The sequence below is a fragment of the Ammospiza caudacuta genome, chromosome 1 (genome assembly GCF_027887145.1).
Source record: "Ammospiza caudacuta isolate bAmmCau1 chromosome 1, bAmmCau1.pri, whole genome shotgun sequence".
Taxonomy (NCBI): Eukaryota; Metazoa; Chordata; class Aves; order Passeriformes; family Passerellidae; genus Ammospiza; species Ammospiza caudacuta.
The window spans coordinates 80038555-80057305 of NC_080593.1; the positions used below are offsets into that span (position 1 = coordinate 80038555).

The 18751-nt window shown below is 39.4% G+C and overlaps 1 protein-coding gene across 2 annotated transcripts in view; it reads left to right on the forward strand.

Annotated features, from left to right (window-relative positions):
- Window positions 1–18751, forward strand: part of RETREG1 (reticulophagy regulator 1) — a 65024-nt gene that overhangs the window by 41852 nt on the left and 4421 nt on the right. For both annotated transcript variants that reach the window (XM_058809579.1, XM_058809587.1), the window contains 5 exons: window positions 9565–9691; window positions 11533–11617; window positions 12811–12948; window positions 14781–14845; window positions 15961–16087. In XM_058809579.1, the coding sequence (XP_058665562.1) occupies window positions 9565–9691; window positions 11533–11617; window positions 12811–12948; window positions 14781–14845; window positions 15961–16087 (542 nt within the window). The remainder of the gene's footprint in view (window positions 1–9564; window positions 9692–11532; window positions 11618–12810; window positions 12949–14780; window positions 14846–15960; window positions 16088–18751) is intronic.

An 18751-nucleotide genomic window follows, 5' to 3' on the forward strand; every position in this document is an offset into this window, starting at 1 on the left:
ATGGCTTTGGGTTTGATTTCTTCTAGTTAAATTTAAATCTAAAATTTGAATTTATGTGGATGTTTTTCCAGTATGTCTGTCGGTGTGTTGCAAGGTGAAACACAGGAGAGAGACAGTTCTGGTTGTCTGTTGTAGAGCAGCATATTCAAGCACAACCCCCTGACTGGATGAGCGTGGGTGAATGGATCTCCAGGGACAATTGGGTCTCTGCAAGGGTGGGGTCACCTACACATTTCCGTTTGCAGGGATATCTGGGTTGTGCCCTGTATATATATGACATAGATTACAATTAATTGTAGTGGCAGGTAGTGTTTTTTCTTCTCTTAAGGAAATGTTAACTCATTACTGATAACCAACAAAGCGTTAATTGCTGTTCTTCAAAAAATGTTTGGTGAGATCTCCACTTTGTTCAATTGTTTATTTTTCAATAAAGAAAACTGGAAATATGTGTGACCCCTTAAAAAAAGTTTTCAGCTTTGTAATAATATCTAATTTATTTTGTTCATAATTCTTTCTCTGTAAAGGCTTGCAGCAAAATTTGGCAGCTAAACAGAAGGCCTAAGACTCTAAGACCTCTTTTTCTATCAAAATTGGGAGTTTTTGTTTTGGAAGAAAAAAGATGAGCTTTTCTAAAGCAGTAACCTGGAAAAACATAACAGAGCCCGCTCTGCCCATTTATCATTTTTGAAGCTACCATTAAATTAACTGACCCTGATGTTCATCCTTCATTCTTTTGTGTCTTCCAATTTCTTTTTCTGAAATTAATTTGCCTTTTTGTCTTGGTCATAACAAATAGGATATAACTGGAGAACATTGCTGAAGAAGTGCTAATGAGGCTTGGTGGAGGTCAGAATATTTTCATCCAAGTTAAACAAGAGGGAATAGAAGGAGGAGCTATGGGTACTGTGCAGGAGCAATTAATCTTAGAATTGCAAAGGAAGAAATTGTAATGTAAATGAACAGATAATAGTGTAATTTTAAGGGCTCACAGAATCAAAGCTTCAGCTTGTATGCATTTAAAAGAGGAGAGCAGTGGTATTTTTGTGGAAGGTGCAGAATGAGCTTTGATCCCTGATTGGTTTCAGTGCACTGCCCTCCTTGTAGGCCCTGCTCAGATGCAAATACTTCTTACATCCTCTCTCCAAGTTCATGTCCTACTTCAGAAAATATGTAATATTGTGTCACAAGTGTATTTCATGAACATGGGTACATTATAGTTAACTATGTGGCATTGGTCAATACTCTGTTAGTCATACTGCAAATTAAAACCAAAAGCAAAGGAACAGAGGCACCAATAGTTCTTAGTAGGGCTAGCCAAAAAGTGAAGAGTTGTGAAGAGCAGATACCCACTTGTATCTTCTATTGTGTTTTGGCACATGATCATGGCTGCTAGCAGATGAAGAACAGTGAGGAAATACATGGCCACAGGTAGAGGATTGAAAAAAATTAGCATTAGCATGAGGAGATATTTTCCCTCAGTAATTCTCTACCATTGGATCCACTTCAGTTTTGGTGTAAGACAGTATAATTTTTTTTTTAATTGACATTTTGTGAGGAATGTAATGATAGTCAAGAATGTATAAAAGACATTGTGAATATTGGTCCTGAAGTGGAGGAAATATATAGCTTTAGGAACGCTCATAATGCATCAGAGTAGTAAATGATAACCTACTTGTACAAAATACATTAAAACCCAGGGAAAGGAGTCAAAATGAAGTTGTGCGCAGAAAAAGTTACAGTCATCTTGTTAGGTAACACAGAAAGTAATTGAAAAAATATTCTTTGGCACTTGAAAATACAGTTTTCCTTTTTTTCTTTTTTTTTCTTTTTTTTTATTTTTTTGTGCAGCTTTTCTGCATTTTGGGGAATACTAAGCTCATCTTTCCTAGCTGTTTGACTTTGAAAGGCCTTGAGCTAGGAATATCCCAGCTGAAGAATGAGGAAGCTGTGAAGGAGGAAAATAAATTGATTTTGTGAAAAAGCACTAAAAGAGTTGTCGTTGCAAGAGAAAAATAATTCCATAAGAATTGCTTCCAACAGCTGGCCAGATCTGTATAAAGATCTGCAAATGGAACTTTATGGTCGTATTGCTTAGTAAGGAGCTTCCTTACTTTTCTGAACAAAAATATCTCTCTTGTGTTTGTAACAGTTACAAATGGGAACCTGACCTGCAAGATCCCAGCCCTTGGACCATCTTGGTAAATGGGCAACAGCACATAGTAAAGAGTATTATAGTCTTTGCTAAAGAGAAAGCAAGTCAATAATAGCATGTACATGGCACTGAAACACTCTGTTCTCATGCAAAGAGACATTTAAAAAATCTTAATGGCATAAGTCATGAATTTGGACTAATGGCACTTGACTGTCAGAGCATGCTCTGAATGACCTGGAACTGCAGTAGTAGCTGGTGTTCTCCTCAGGGGTCTGGGCAGGAGGAGTGCAGGTCAGAGGAAGGGTTTCCTGTGGGAGCTGCCAGTCTGCTCACCAGAGTCTGCCCGCAGCAGCTCAGCCCTGAAATGCCCCACTTTAGCTGGAGTATATTTAGTTTGTCTTAGCAGGACATTCAGCAAGAAGTGACAACATTTAATACTGTCTGCTGTATTGAGGAACTTCCATACTGGAATCACGTTCAAAAAAAGCTGGAATTAACCAGTTTGTGTTCAGTCAGCTGAAGAAATACAATGCAGCTCCTTGTTAAGACTTCATAAGACGAATGATGTATTATACCTGAATAGAAGTCATGAACACATGCCCTCCAAAATAAAATCTTGTTAGTAATGGGTCATTTTTTTCAGTTAAGCAGTCTGATGGATAAGATGAATTCCCTTGTCTCTTTGCAGAACACTTCAGTGTATTTTTATAAGAATAAGTTTGCTTGCATTTTCAGAAAACTTTGTTCTCAACTAGTAATATAAACAAAAAAACTACCTTAAATTTATTGGATTGATATTGTTTAGCAGGACATGAGTGATAAAATATTCCCATGTCAGTTGAAGAGAAGAAAATATAATTATGGCTTTGGTTTAACACTCAGTGCAAGGAGTAAATTGAGTCAGGGATGAAAGGTTGCTTATCTGTCACAGGGCCCACCACTCTGTTCTGCCGTCCAGTGGGAAAGGCACATCCAGCCTCATCAAATCCTGTTGATTTAAACATATTTCTTATACAGTAATATTACAAGAAATCATCTTGGTCAGGAAATAAAAGGGAGAAAGCTGTGAAATAAGATATTTTTCCAGCTTTTTATTCCAGACCTTCCCTTGGGAAGAAACCAAAACAGGAACAGCAAATTGGACAGATGCAGTATTAATAAAAAGCACAAAACTGAAGTGTCAGATGCAGATAGATAAAGCTGGGAAGAAAACCGTTTAAGAGTTTGAGGAACAATGTTACACAGTATAGCATAATTCAGTAGTTCTTATAAGCAATGTATTTGAAATACTGGAGGTATGATAATTAAAGATGATTTTTGCATGGGAAGTGTTAGCTACTCTTTAAAGGGTATAACTACATTTTCCAGCTTCCATTTAAAAACAAGATCTGTCTCTATATCTTAGAGATTCAAAGGGTGCCAAAGCCTCAACATTGAAGGGATGGTCAAGTGTGATCTGTTAAATGATGTTAGCCACAGTACCACATATTAGTGAGCCTAAATCTCTGCAGCACCTGTGGATTAGCAATGGGAAATAGGGTGCATAAGGATATGTACAAGCTGAACAGATTTCTGTTAGAAAGGCTTTGCAATATTTGGAGCAAAAAGGTGGAAGATGAAAATTCTCTCTGAAGTCTAAGAATGGAGTATATTTGTAGATGCATCCTGGTTTTGCTGCCTTTTTTTTTTTTTTTTGTGGAAGTCTTTGATGCAAGGACGATTTTACATGGTATCCCAGTGATTCATTTAAATTGCAGGTCTTGTTAACTTGGTCATGGCCACATGACACAAATACAATTATTTTAGTATACTTAATGATTGCATAGGATCCAAAAGTGGCACAGGATAGAGCCCAGTTCTACAAAGTCACCTTTAAAATTAGCCACATGGGTCATTAGGATGCTGTGCTGTGAGTTTAGTAGTGCTGGCCATTCTGTCTTTCCACATAGGACACATAACATTCACAAATGTGTTACATTTTGTGTCCATAAGGCTAATCAATAGTGCATTGTGTTCCCACAAAGTTCAATAGTAGCTTTTAGAGGTTTTGCCATTGGTATTTTAATATACTTAACTGTGAAATTTCTTTTTAACACTATTTTATATTTTGGAAATAAAAAGGGGTGTTTATTTTCATTTTCAGTATATGTCCTCCTGAAATTGCTATGTAAAATAAAAAATTTACACAAAACTTTTTAGTCTAGATACTATTTTAAATCCCTTTTCTCTGTACCTTAATAATTTAGAAGAAAAATTTTAAAACCTACTTTTTGTGTATAAGTCTTCAGGTATAAAGTGTTTGCTTCAGAGAAAAACTGTATCATTATAATCATTCCCTTCTGCACTTCAGTGACTTCTTTCTTACAGCAGAAACCTGTGAAAGCTCTGAAAAGGTAGACCTGCTTGATTGGGCTTTGCCAGCAGTTTACACCCTGGATTTCATTTCAGTTTCATTATGAATTCCTGGTTGCCTGTTTGTCCTTTGATATCCAGATCCCTTACAGTTGCACCATCCTATAGGTTCTACGTATTACCTTTTAAAAAACTACCAAAAAGCAATATTACCTATATTTTGATTTACATATCTTCAGGAATGTAACTTTCAGTTCTTCCACCTTGACCACTACATTCCAAGTTACCCTGAAAATTACAGAGTGCACAGGCTTCAAATGTGTGTGGTTACAGTTGGGAAATCAGGAGGGTTTAGAAGCTCTATAATTACAAACTATGTTTATGTGGGTGCAGTCCTTCTGATCCACCACATCATGGTGTTCTCCTGTCACTGCTGCAGTTCTGAGTAGTGTATCTGCATGAAGATACATAGAAAAGTGTGTGCACATAATTCAAAAAAATCCAGCACATCACGAAGAGATCTTTAAACCAGTAACATGAGATCTGCTGACCTTTCTGAGAGAAATGTGATGGGGCTTTGCTTGAACAGATGTCTAGCTATGAAATGGGAGCATGACACCATCAGTCATTTTTAGCAAGCATAATGCCACTGTCTCTTCTGGCCAGGGTTTGTGACTGTCATCAGTGAAAGCGTCTGGGTGCTAGAGTGTTTTGGGTCTTTTTTTTTACAATTACTAGGCAACAGTTTATATATTTGCTCAGTTGTAGAAATGATGCAATAGGCAATCAGAAGGATGTGAGTAATTTATTTTTTCTGAACACCCTCAACCTTATTGATGGTAGCTTTAGAATGGAAGTGTAGCACTGCATATCAAACTAAGAATAAGTGATGGGAGCATAAACTATTATTCTTTCTAAATGACCCACAAAAGCCTTTGAAAGTATTCAAAGTTGGCTGCTTATCCCCAAAGGAGCACCTGGACAGCAGAGCCCAAAGCTGTTTTGGCGGCAAGTATAGGGTTCACATTTAAGTAATGCACTAATATTATGCTGAAATAGATTTATATTCTTGGTTGACTTATGTCATAGTCAGGCACTCCACATTCGTCATCTACATCACTTCACATGTCTTCTTTTTCCTTTTTTATCTTTAAATGTGACCATTGGAAAATTAATTTCTCTGGAGAATGCATCATTGTGTGCTTGTTTCCTTTTGATCTAATGCAAGTTTCATAGTTACCTTTGTTTTTACAGGGCCATAACATAACCTCTCCGTCTTTGTGTACATACATTATATGTTGTACATACAACTATATGATGTACCTCCTTTCTTTCTCACTTCCCCTTTACCAGGATCTGTTGCTTCCCCTTTGTCCCAGCCCTCTGCACTGTGGGTAACACTGCTATTTAGGTTGGCTCAGGGTAAAAAGACAGGAAAGATAGATATCACCAAGGCTGGTGGTTGTTGGGAGGTGTGGTCACACAGAAGATCAGCAAGCTGACTTTCTTACACCTCTAATTGCCTAAGATGAGAGTAAGGCTTCCAAATAGTCCCTGGTGTTCCTTGTAAAATAGAAAATTGTAGCTATTATAGAACTAACAAAGGTGTCTTATGATTTCTTGTGGCCTAGAAGCGACTGCCAAGTACTCTTTTGTGGAGTTCAGTAGTGTGTTTGCAAAGTTTTGAAGCAAATTTCACCTATACCATCCACTCATCCACTCCTCTTGCTTGTCTTGTCCATGCACCGCATGTGCACCACAGGGCCAAAACATATAGCAAGATTTTTTATCTGCACTGCAGCTCATGCTTTCAAAAACTTTGCTGAAGAAAGCATCACTGTCACCAAGCAAAGCAACTGCAGAGAACTTTCCCGGCATTATGATGAAAAAGTGCACTATATTGTCTTTATATTAGTGGTGAAAATAGTTTGCATTTTTATTGTACTTTCTGCTTTTGTATTTCCCCCCTCTGTTTTTGCTATCAGCTTAAAATTATTAAAGTGAGTATCTACAGTTGTCCTAGATATTTCAAAACACTAATTTGATAGCAGGTATCAAGCCTGTTCATTTTTTCTTTGTGCTTCCACAAAGTTCTATTTCATTGTCAACAATTTCAAATAAAGGGTAGGAGTAAAAGTCTGTAAAAGGATTTTATTATTCAGAGCACTGTCATAATAGTAGTTTTCAGTAATGGAATAAATGGGCAGCTCTTAAAATACTCATTAATGCTGTAGAATGGTTTATAGAGGCTGGAAGCAGTGTTTCTTTAGGGGAAGTAGCCTATCCATAAAAATTGCACTTCCTATAGGCCAAATTGCTTGTATAATACTTTCCTGAAACCACTAATTATCAGAGATGATGGAAATTGAAATCTCTATTGTGAGTGGGATGCAGACAGTTCTGTGTAACATTGCGCATCCCTCCAGCTGGGTTCCTGCAGTGATCTCTATGACTTATGTTATGGTTTTATTTGCATCCTCTGTCTCAGACAAATATCTGCATTCAGTGCCTTGCATGGCTGGGAAATTGCCACAGTCACCTAGTCCAAGACACAGGGCCCTTATCCTATGCAATTCAGGTGTGCTGTTTGAAATAGTTCAATGTTTGTTTTCCTCAAAGGGAAGGAAAAACCACTGCAACACCATAAATACTATAATGCAGCCAGGAATAGGGCACCACTTCTGGGGTTCGGACCTCAATGAGCTTCACCCCATGGCCGAAACCGCTGTTCGTGCAGGTGGCGGTGCCCGGGCAGTGTGGCCGTGTCCCCACCGGGCAGTGTAGCTGTGTCCCCGCGGGGCAGTGTGGCTGTGTCCCTACGGGGCAGTGTGGCTGTGTCCCCACGGGGCAGTGTGCCCGTGTCCCTACCGGGCAGTGTGGCCGTGTCCCTGCCGGGCAGCGTGGCTGTGTCCCCACGGGTCAGTGTGGCCGTGTCCCTGCCGGGCAGTGTGGCTGTGTCCCTGCCGGGCAGTGTGGCCGTGTCCCTGCCGGGCAGTGTGGCTGTGTCCCTACGGGGCAGTGTGGCTGTGTCCCCACGGGGCAGTGTGCCCGTGTCCCTACCGGGCAGTGTGCCCGTGTCCCTGCCGGGCAGCGTGGCTGTGTCCCCACGGGTCAGTGTGGCCGTGTCCCTGCCGGGCAGTGTGGCTGTTTCCCCACGTGGCAGTGTGGCTGTGTCCCTGCCGGGCAGTGTGGCCGTGTCCCTGCCGGGCAGTGTGGCTGTGTCCCTGCCGGTCAGTGTGGCCGTGTCCCCACGGGGCAGTGTGGCCGTGTCCCCCACGGGGCAGTGTGGCTGTGTCCCCACGGGGCAGTGTGGCCGTGTCTCCACGGGGCAGTGTGGCTGTGTCCCCACGGGGCAGTGTGGCCGTGTCTCCACGGGGCAGTGTGGCTGTGTCCCCACGGGGCAGTGTGGCTGTGTCCCTGCCGGGCAGTGTGGCTGTGTCCCCACGGGGCAGTGTGGCTGTGTCCCTGCCGGGCAGTGTGGCTGTGTCCCCACGGGGCAGTGTGGCTGTGTCCCCACGGGGCAGTGTGGCTGTGTCCCCACGGGGCAGTGTGGCTGTGTCCCTGCCGGGCAGTGTGGCTGTGTCCCCACGGGGCAGTGTGGCTGTGTCCCTGCCGGGCAGTGTGGCTGTGTCCCCACGGGGCAGTGTGGCCGTGTCTCTCCCGGGCAGGTGTGGCTGTGTCCCCACGGGGCAGTGTGGCTGTGTCTCTCCCGGGCAGTGTGGCTGTGTCCCTGCCGGGCAGTGTGGCCGTGTCCCTGCCGTGTCCCCTCCGCCCCTCCCGTCCCTGGCTGGTCCCCGCGGCTGTGCCACCACCTCGTGGCGAACGGGGACAGCCGGCAGGCAGAGACGGCTCTCCGCGGAGCATCTTTGACCGAAATCGTGCCTTTTTACAGAAGCGACCGTGTGCAGCTGATAGCAGTCGGGAGTTTGCTCTGACCGCCTGTGTGTCCCCCGATGGCTGTGCACCGACCTGTGTACAGCCATTTTTTCACAATGTCGATTATTTATCTTGCAATTCGATCTACTTGTGACAAAATGTTCACTATTAATGCATTAGTCATGTAATGGGTTATATATCTCAGTGAAATGACCAGAGTTGCTGATGGCTGGCTTGCATTCGCTGTGATTAAAGCTGTGTGTACTCAGCAGTGTGTTATGTGAAAACTAACTCAGTAAAGCTGGTGTAGCATTGACTTCAGATTCTCAGTGTTTGTACAGTGGTTTGTCCATTCTTTGTACCAGTTTGACTTGACATTGACTGGCCTGTGCATGTCTTTATTATTATTTGTTGTTTCTTAAACCAGCTTTGTTGTAGATGCTCTGTTTACTCCACAAAGGTATATGATGTGACCATTTAAGCTCAATATTGGATTAACTGATCAGCCCCAAATGTGATAGACACATATGCCGCTGTCCCATGGTTTTCCAGAAATTCTCTGCTACAGGTTTTTTTTTTGGGGGGGGGGGGATTGTTATTTTATTAAACGCACTGAACAGTTATAAGCTTTAGAAGCAGTCCTTTCAGTATAATAGAAAAACTTAAATTCAATATGAAAATTAATGTAAACATCAAGACTCCCAAGAGCAGTTTCTTTTTCTCTAGGTTGGGTAGCAATTTCATCATCATAGTTTGCAGAACAAAGTGAAAAATAGAAAAGAAAAAGCACAAGGATTAAATACATAAAATGAAATTTATTAATATGTGTGGCCATCTTGTGGCAATAAAAGTACTGTGGTATTTTTTAAAAGAAAAAATAGTATTTATAAACAAGTTGGGGGTCAGTTGCTTGATTTGGATGACAACTGTGCCTTCAACACAATGTCTTCATATGACAAGAATGAATAAGCAGTAATTTTTTACGGACTGAAAACTGCTACTACTGAACAGATTAATATTTTTTAGTTTAAAAGATCAAATTAGCTCAATATAAAATACAAAGAAACAAGCACAGGTGTCTCTAGCATAGCAACAGCCATTTTACATGATGTTTTCAACCAGTTTCAACTTCCATATGAGCTGTAAACAAAGTCGGGTATTTTTGTTTTGTTTGTTCTATTCAGCTGGAAAGTCACCGATTCCAGTCAAGACTACAGACTCAGAATAAATCAGTGCATTTCAGAAACACTGATGAATTTATTTGTATTTCTTCAAGAAATGTCCCACTTTAAGGAACAAAACCCTGGCAAGGTAAGCACTCCCCAGTAAGATTAACGGTTCTATATGATTTAATAAAAAGGTGAGATAGATTTAGAAAAAAACACAAATGAACAAGCAAAAAAAAAAAAAAGGAAAATGTACATTCTGACACATTCAGTCATGAGTTTCTGCTTTTTTTTTCTTTTTTTTCTGTGAAGAACATGGGTAGGTAGTCAGTGGGAAAAGCTGTTCACAGTAAACTTCACAGCAATACAGTCTATCCCCTTACAACTACTGGAATTCCACCAGTTATTCCATGAACTTTTTAAAGGAAATTTAAACCACCACAATTTAACTACAATTTAATAAAAACTTGAAAAAGCAGAGAAGTAAATAGGCATGTTCTTAAACACAAACATTTTATTTTCTTGAATAACTGTAGTTTTCAGGAATAGCTGCATGAAGAGAGTTCCTCATACTTTATTGTGGCAATTTTTCATCTATACACTAATTGTTGGTGATTTTTCCCTTTTTTTTACTGGAAAGACTGAGCTGGAGAGCCCAGCTCATGAAGAGGCAAGCAAAAATTAGGCTTTTTTTCCCTCCAAGTTGGAAGGATATCATTATTTAGTTCTAGTAATACATGAAACAGGGTTATTTTTCCTAAAGAGAAATATAAATAAAGTAAATGTATATTATGATAATAATAGATGAAATTTTTATATTTATATTGCTAAATGCAAGTTAAAATAAGACTACAGGACTTTTCCTCCTCTTTTTATCTCTCTTAATTTGCCAGAAAGTCTTTCCTAAAAACAAGCCATCCAGAATTAGCAAAGAGAAAGGATGTAGTATCACACTCAAATATTAGCAGTTTAGATTGAAAACATAGATGAGCAACTGGAAGAAAAAAAATTATAGAGGAATGAAAATTATGGAAAAACAATAAATTATGTAAAGACCAGTTGTATGTCTGGACAATAAAGTTATATTTAGAAGAAATTTATAGTGACGTAAAGAAATGTGGTATCAGTATTGTGGTGACATGACTGTAACTGTATGTTAAGAGATATCTAATACTAGTTTAGAAAATATAATGTTGATAGCATGTTTTTCCTTCTTTCTCTGACCTCATTCTCTAAAGCCATGCCATTATTTTACTGCTGTAATTAGAAGCAAATTAGGCAGTAATGCTGTGTGCAAAATTTCTTTGAATTAACCATTTTATTGCAATTCAGCTCCAAAAGCAAATGCATCCTTTCTGCAAACTTTCAACAGGTCAGTTGAGCACTGTGCAGTAGTGAAAAATGCACCTGTTGTGTCTCAGTTACCACAAAAGCCAAATCTCAAATTTTATGGTGAAAATTTGGCTGTGTCATTAACAGGGGTGTTAGAGCAGCCAACAAGCATCAAGAGATTGCTTGCTAGCATATGAGAGAAAACAGTTTCACAAAGTAACACAACAGGGGAAAGAGCTGTAGCTGGAGGAAGGATGTTTTGCTTTTGTAAACACGCAGCAAGCATGCACTGTAATATTGCAATTAGTGAGTTGGGTTTTTTCCTGCATATAAATTGCCCAGCCTATTTTCATGCAATGAAGGTATAATTTCTAGTAATATTATCAATAAACATGAGTTTGTTAAAGCTTTACAATAAATGAATAAAAATAGCATGTTTTTATGGTAGAAGAGGGGATGCATCCCTAATTATCTGAAATTGACTGTTTGATGCTTATTTTCACCAGAAGTGTTAAAGGTAATTCCCAGTTTTAAAAAACAAACTTCAATTTTGCACTACATTCTAGATTTCATTAGCATGCAACATCTTCCTTTGCAAAATGATCAAATCATTTCAGTGAAAGTGTTAATGGTGTATTTTAATGTTTTTGCCAGTTTTGCCTACTAGTCTGCAGCATATGTACATTTTTCACTGTGTTGGGAAGTTACATTCCTGGAGTTGTCCTCTCCTATGTCTTGTGTAAGTATGGTCTCTTTTCCAGTCATGATTTGTGTATGTGTGTACTGTTCATTATTTGGTCTCTGTGTAGGGACTGTTTATTTATTTGTTTATATACCTGTTTACACTTACACTCGTGCAAGTCTGCAGAAGACACCAATCTCTGTGGTGCAGCTGACGAGTCTGAGGGACAGGATGGCGTCCAGAGGGACCTGGACAAGCTCCAGAAGTGGGCCCATGAGAACCTCATGAGGTTTAGCTAGACCAAGTGCAAGGTGCTGCTCCTGGATCAGGGTAAATCCTGGTACCAACCCAGGCTGGGGGATGAACAGATCCAGAGCAGCCCTGCCCAGAAGAACTTTGGGGTGCTGGTGAGGCTGGACATGACCCAGCCATGAGCACTCACAGCCCAGAGAGCCAAACGTGTCTTGGACTCCATCCAAAGCAGCGTGGGCAGCAGGGGAGGGAGGGAGGGGATTCTGCCCCCCTACTCTGCTCTGGTGACACCTCACCTGCAGTCTTGGGGGTCCCAAGCACAGGACAGATATGGACCTGTTGAGTCCAAAGGAGGGGACATGAAGATTATCAGAGGGCCCTAGCACCTCTCCTGTGAAAAGTAAGCAAGCTGGGGATGTTCAGCCTGGAGAAGAGAACACTGGGGAGTGGCCTTCCAGTTCCTAAGGAGGGCTTTCAAGAAAGCTGGGGACAAACATCTGAGCAGTGCCTGCTGCAATAGCACAAGAGGTGATGGTTTTCAACTGAAGGAGAGTCAATTTAGGTTAGATATAAGAAAGAATTTGTTTGCAGTTTTTTGTCATTCAGAAGTCAGTTTACAAGTGTTTTCAGTGTGTTGGTTCTGGCACAATGTTACATAGTCATTTCTGTCAAAGTCGAGATATCAAAATCAGACTAAGTTAAGGTAATGATAGATGTTATAATGACCATAAATTGTGTCTTACTGATAGTCAAAAACATGTCAATTGGTATGAATATAATGGTATTTTCTGTGATGAGTAGGAATGGCTTCTCAAAACTGGATTTTACCTTAGAAGTGTCTGACATGGGCATTCCATAATGCATTTTTATATAAAACTAACTGTATTATGTAAAGTTAGTAGTTATCTTATGCAAAGGCATTGTTTAAATTTTTTGAGTAGCTTCTTGTACAGCAATATTTCAATACAATTTTTTCTCTGTCTTCATTTTTATCACAGTATTGTGTGCCTTTTTATGTCCCTTCCTTAAGTGCAATGAATTTGGACAGAAACTGTGCAGCAAAATAAAGGCTGTTTTGATGAAAGTAGATTTTGGAATAGTGGAATATATCAACCAGAAGAAAAAAGAGAGATCTGGTGAGTGGTTAATTATAGTCCCATATATCATTATATAATATTTTTGTGTTTCTGTATGCAGAGCATTTCATTCACCTTGCAGAAAGTTTGGTTTGTCCTGAGAAGTCAACCATAGAGACATTTCTTCATTTCTTGCTTTGAACCTGGCTACTGTTATTAGCTTTATAAGGAGTGACAATGTATGTCAAATGTCTAGGTCTGATAAGAAAGAAATTATTACTTCATGGAAAGAAACAAGGCAAGCTCTTTGTATGTGATTAGATGTACTGCTTGTAAGTTTTCAGAAAAGAAAATACTTGTTGTAAGCTTGCAATGCTTATCTCTCTTCAGATAACACAAACTTTCCCAGTAGAGAGAGTCACTCAAGAGTCTCAAAATAAGTACAAAACAGAATTTTCAGTAAGAGACAAAACTCTGTTTCCTGTATCTAAATCTGCCTTGGTTTCACTCCTTCCAGCAGAAAAAAAATGTTTTCTTCTCCAAATACTCCAAAAGCATATAAGAATTGCCACAGGATAGCAGCTACAAATTAATCCAAATTTCTATGTGGAAAGGAGAGGAATCAATTTTAAACAAAATCTTGCCTATCTCACCCAATATCTTTCTAATACTGGAAACTTTTAGATTTTAAGCAATAAAGCTATTTCAAGGAAAATCTGTATATGAACAGTGTTAGTTTGTTTCTTCTGCATGCTCCAGTTTTGGTAATTAAACCTTTGCAGTGTAGTCACACTACTTGCAGGTATTCTACCCTTTTAAATTAGTGCTACATCAGTAGACTTAATATCTACTTTAAAACATGCATTTCTTGTAACCATTTTGCAATTCATTATACAATGTGCTGTTCATAGACCCAAGGAGAACCTTCATGTGTCTTTTCCCCTTCTCTTACATTTAATGTGATAGTAACTGAAAATAAGGAATAATGCATTGGAAATTTTCTTTCATGCATTATTCTACCTGTTCAGTTTTTAAGTGAAACTGGCAGAGATAAAGATCAGACTATAGTTTAATAAACTTCATAAGCCAGCACTGGGAAAATGGTTGAGGGTATATGTGGTCTTTCCTGCATTTCATCCTCCAGTTTAATTTAACACTGACAAGTTCCCTACCTTGCTTTGCCTCTTGGGTTCACCACATGGGCTCACAAACCTTGTGTTGGCACAAGAGAGGAAAGAGCAAGTTGCAGGAGGAAGCAACCAAGAGCACTTTGGCTGTGTTTTTCATTTTATACTGGTTTAAAAGATTCTCAGACAGAGGAGGCAAAGTTTGTATCTCTGCTTATCTGTAAAGAGCAACATTCTACCAGACTTCAGAGGATGCTTTGTATGCATATTTGCATATGACTGTGAATGCAGGGTAGCTGGGTGCTGGTAGAAGAAGGGGTTTGTAGATGAAGATTACATGCAATTATCAAACAAATTGCATGTTCTCATGTAAAAGAAATGTGGTGGGATAACTACACAGCCTGTTCTAACAACATGTTACACCTGTGCATTTTACCAGCAGTGTAGGCTAAAAGATATCTGTTTGCCAGGGCAGATGACTTTCTAGTGAGCAACAGAGACTCCTGAAGGAAGTACAATGCAGGTAAATAGATCTACTGGAATGCATTCAGAATAACATTCTTTCTCCCACTATGGTTGCTGTATTTTGATAAGCAGCCAGTCTCTCAGTCAGGCTTGTTTCCCTGGTAGCATAGCACATAAATGGTGCACTGTGTCAGCAGGTGGAGAGTTATTGTGTACACAAGCTGTGAGACAGAGAACACACACTGAACTTGGAAATCCGTTGACATGAGTAGGATAAAAAATATATCTTTTTTCTTTCAGAAACAGCAAAAACAAAAGCCACAGAAGAGGACAGTGAATTAGACATATCAGCTCTGTGTCCTAAGGTGACTTTTTTTCAGTCAGCCCTGTCTTGCTTTTAAAATCTGTATAGATAATGGGAGGCTATCTAGATTGCTGTCTGTTCTCCTGTGGAAGACTTTGCCCTCCCCAGGAGGCTGTGTTCCTGAACTAAGCAGTATGCTTTAGAAGCGATTCATAGTCTCCACCTTTAGCCTTATACTAACCAACCTACTGCAGATTCCTGGCCTTCAAGGTAATGGTGTCATTGGCCTACTGAGCTAAGAATGTGTTTATTTTGTATTGGCTGTAGAATGATTGTGTTAATATTTAAAAGCAAAGGCGGTTACTTTTATTTCCAACACTGAAATTGCAGTTGATTTTTATCAAATTAAAATACAAAAGGGAAACATTAATAGGAAACTGTAGTGGTTCTATGTAATTTGTCAAATATTTTTGTAATCACTTGTCTAATAATTTTCAATGATGGTGCAAATAGGTATATAAAATCTTTCTAGATATGTATGAATACACTCAAATTTCTCATTTTTCTTCTAGTATTCTAAAAGACTGTATGGCAAAGGTTTTTCTGTTATAATCAGAATACCAGTTGGTATTTTAAAAATCATCTTAATAGGAATTATTATGCAGTATTTGATCAGTAGTGTATAAAGCCTGACTTTGACAGGTACTGCTTTGGAGGTAGTTTTGTGCTGGAAAAAAAAATATCCCATGGGATAAAAATTTGTATCTGACATAACTAAATATTCTTCAATAAATTGGTAACGGATAACAGGTTTTTTGTTCAGCTGATTTTTGATGGTCTTATAGACATTGGGCTGTTTTTTCTGGTCCAAGTTTACTCATTTTGTTACATTATGCACATTTTGTATTTGCTGCCTCATTTTGCTTTTATTGCAGTAACTTGAATTTTCTATGCTTCTTTAGTATAATACAGCCTTTAGTTATTACAAAGAGGGATGTTTCACTTCTAAGCATTGTATAGTATTTTCATGTTTCTTCAATTAAGGCTGAAATAGGAGGTGATTTATTTTGCTATGACATACAAGAGGGTTTTTTTTCAGTCTCTAAGCATTGGCTTTCTGCAGTGTGATTTTTTTAAAATATAGTAATGCCATGTGTGGGACCGTTTTCTGTATAGGTTAGTCCTGCAATAGTTGCCAAAGAGCTGTCAGTGTCTGACACAGATGTCTCAGAAGTATCCTGGACCGACAATGGGACCTTTAACTTGTCTGAGGGGTATTCTCCACAGACAGACACGTCTGATGGTATGTAACAGCTTCATCTATATCATCACTGGACTCCAGATGTGAAAGTTACCTCAAAATTATTAGACAATTTGAGGACAGGTTTGGGGGTTGTTACTTTTCTCTCTGAATCTAATTTAGGGTTAATCTTAGTGTTTTGTGTAGCTTTGGATACATCTTGTGTAAGAACTGGCCTCATCTTAAAAATGTTAAAATATATCAGCAAGTGTCCAAATAAATAAGTAGTACTGGGTTAAACCAACACATTCAATGAGTGCTAGATGTAGCACTCTCTTCTACCAAACCTTTCAAGCAAATAAACCTTTTAAAATTACTGCCAATGCCTTTGTGGGTAAGCTAAGCGAATAAAAGCTGAGAAAGAAACAATGAATATACTGACTTGTTAAACAGCCAATTAAAGAAAGTATTATCAAGTTTTACTATAGACATGAAGACAGTCAGCAATGAGCCTATGAAGACTTAGACTAGGAAAAGATTCTCAAGCACTTGGCTTGATCTTGACGAGAAAAAAAATCTTACTTTTTATCAGTAAACGGTTTGCTGGAATAAAGATTAATAACAACAGTAGTTTGGTGTTATCTCACCTGGGGATCTGTTGCTCTGCTCATCTTGCATTTCTCCAAGGAAAAGCTCCCTGTAAATGACAAGCAGGATGATACTACAGGCCAAATTAATAATTTCAGTTATTTTCCTAATATTTCAAGTTGTAAATAGCATTGTATGATCACAGAACCGAAAGTTGTAAAAGCAATTGTCATTCATCTCATCTATCTTCCTATCTAAAGCAAGTTCAAAGCTCTTCATTAAAGCTTTATGAAGTTTCTCAGGGCTGTGACCACTTGAATTCTAAAGATCTCTAGTGGTAGAGATTCAGCAACTTCCCTGGAAAGTCTTTTTCAATATTTGCTTACCCTCATGATGAAGAAGTTTTTTCTTACACTGAGTCAAAATTTCCCATGTTCCAGTTTGTGTCAGTTTACTCTGATCCTTTCACTGTGCACTTTCTAGAAGAGTCAGGCCCATCTTCTCTCTACCTTCCCATTAAACTGATCCTTCTTTGCCACCTTCTCTTGGGCCAAACGTGGCCCATTCTCTCAGCATCTACATACATCCTTTCTCTAGCCCCCTAAATACTCATGCTGGCCCTCCAGGGGGCTCAGTCCTGTATGCCATTCTCTGTCTAGACTGGAGAGGTCAAAACCAAGCAAAGTACTTCAGTGGGTACTCTCAGTTGCTGAATAGAGGAGGAAAATCCCTTCCACTGACTTTCTGCCTTCAATTTTGCTACTATGGCTCAGTGTGTGGTCAGCCTTCCTTGCTGCAAGGGCATACCACTGACCTGCTGCCCACAGATCTTTTTCTGGAAAGCTGCTTTTGTTGTTGCCCTTGGGCTGTCCTGCTGCACAGGGTATTCCATCCTAGATACAAGACTTCACATTTGCTTTTGTTGAATGTCATGATGTTCCTTTTCAGCCTGTTCCTTTCTCCAGCCTGTTGAGGTCCCTCTGAAGGCATCCTGACCTCCAGAATATCAAATACACCTGTCCCGCAGCAATTCCTTTCTGCCCATGAACTTGCAGAGTGCACTCCAGCCTGTCCTCCAAGTCATTAATAAAATCTTGAACAGTGCTGGTTCCAGTCCCCGTGACAGACACCAATAACCAGCCTCCAGCTGCACCTTGTGGCACTGATGAAGCCTTTGACCCCAGCAGTCCAGCCACTTTTCCACCCACCTTACAGTTCCCTTACCCTGTTTGCTCACCAGCTTGGCTGTAAGGATCATGTGGGAAACTCTACTCATAGCCTTGCTAAGTGAAAAATAACATCAGCTCTTCTTCTCCATGGAGCATTTCAGCAAATGCGACACACACAGAGGTGCAAGACCTAATGGGATGCATTCAAGGACTGGCTCATCTCCTGTCAAAGCTCTGTGCATTCAAGCCATCATTCTGCAGGCAGTACAACCCTTCCTCCTCACCTTCCCAGCCTGTCTTTCCTAAAGAAAATGGAGAAAATGACGTATGAGTCATTTTTAGAATTTATTTCCTTAACCCTTATGAATGCTCCTACAACAAGCTTCTATTGCTTGTTTTCATAGAAAGTAAGTTCAAGCTTTTTGCCTTCTCATTCAAATACTTGATGAAAGTATTCACTTGTGTTGATTTAGGCCTCTTCCACAGGCCATGTATTCCACGGTATGTTTTACACTTTTCTAATAACAAATATTGTGCCATTCATTAATGCAGCCATTAAAATCTAATGTTGATTACATCTTTCTTTTTATTCTCTTGACAACATGAAACAATTCTGATCATCTGTAGAGTTTCCATTTTCTGTTTCCTTTTTAATACAAGCATTGACCAATAAAGGAAAAAGAAATTAGTCTTTACATTGGTTTTATATCTTTTTTCTTTAAACAGATATACATTCTTTTTATTACTCCATATGCATATTAAAAGTTTGTAACACATCCTTACATATTTACATATTTGTAGTTTGTATATATTGTGAAGAGAAATAAATTTTAGGACTTCATGCGGTTGGTATATTTTGAAATAGCTGTGCTGAGGATTTGGATGGGTTGTTTCATAACAGATACATACCTAAAAAAGTTAGCTTTAAAATTTTATTTTGTTCAAGTAGTTAGGTTGATACCAGCTGATT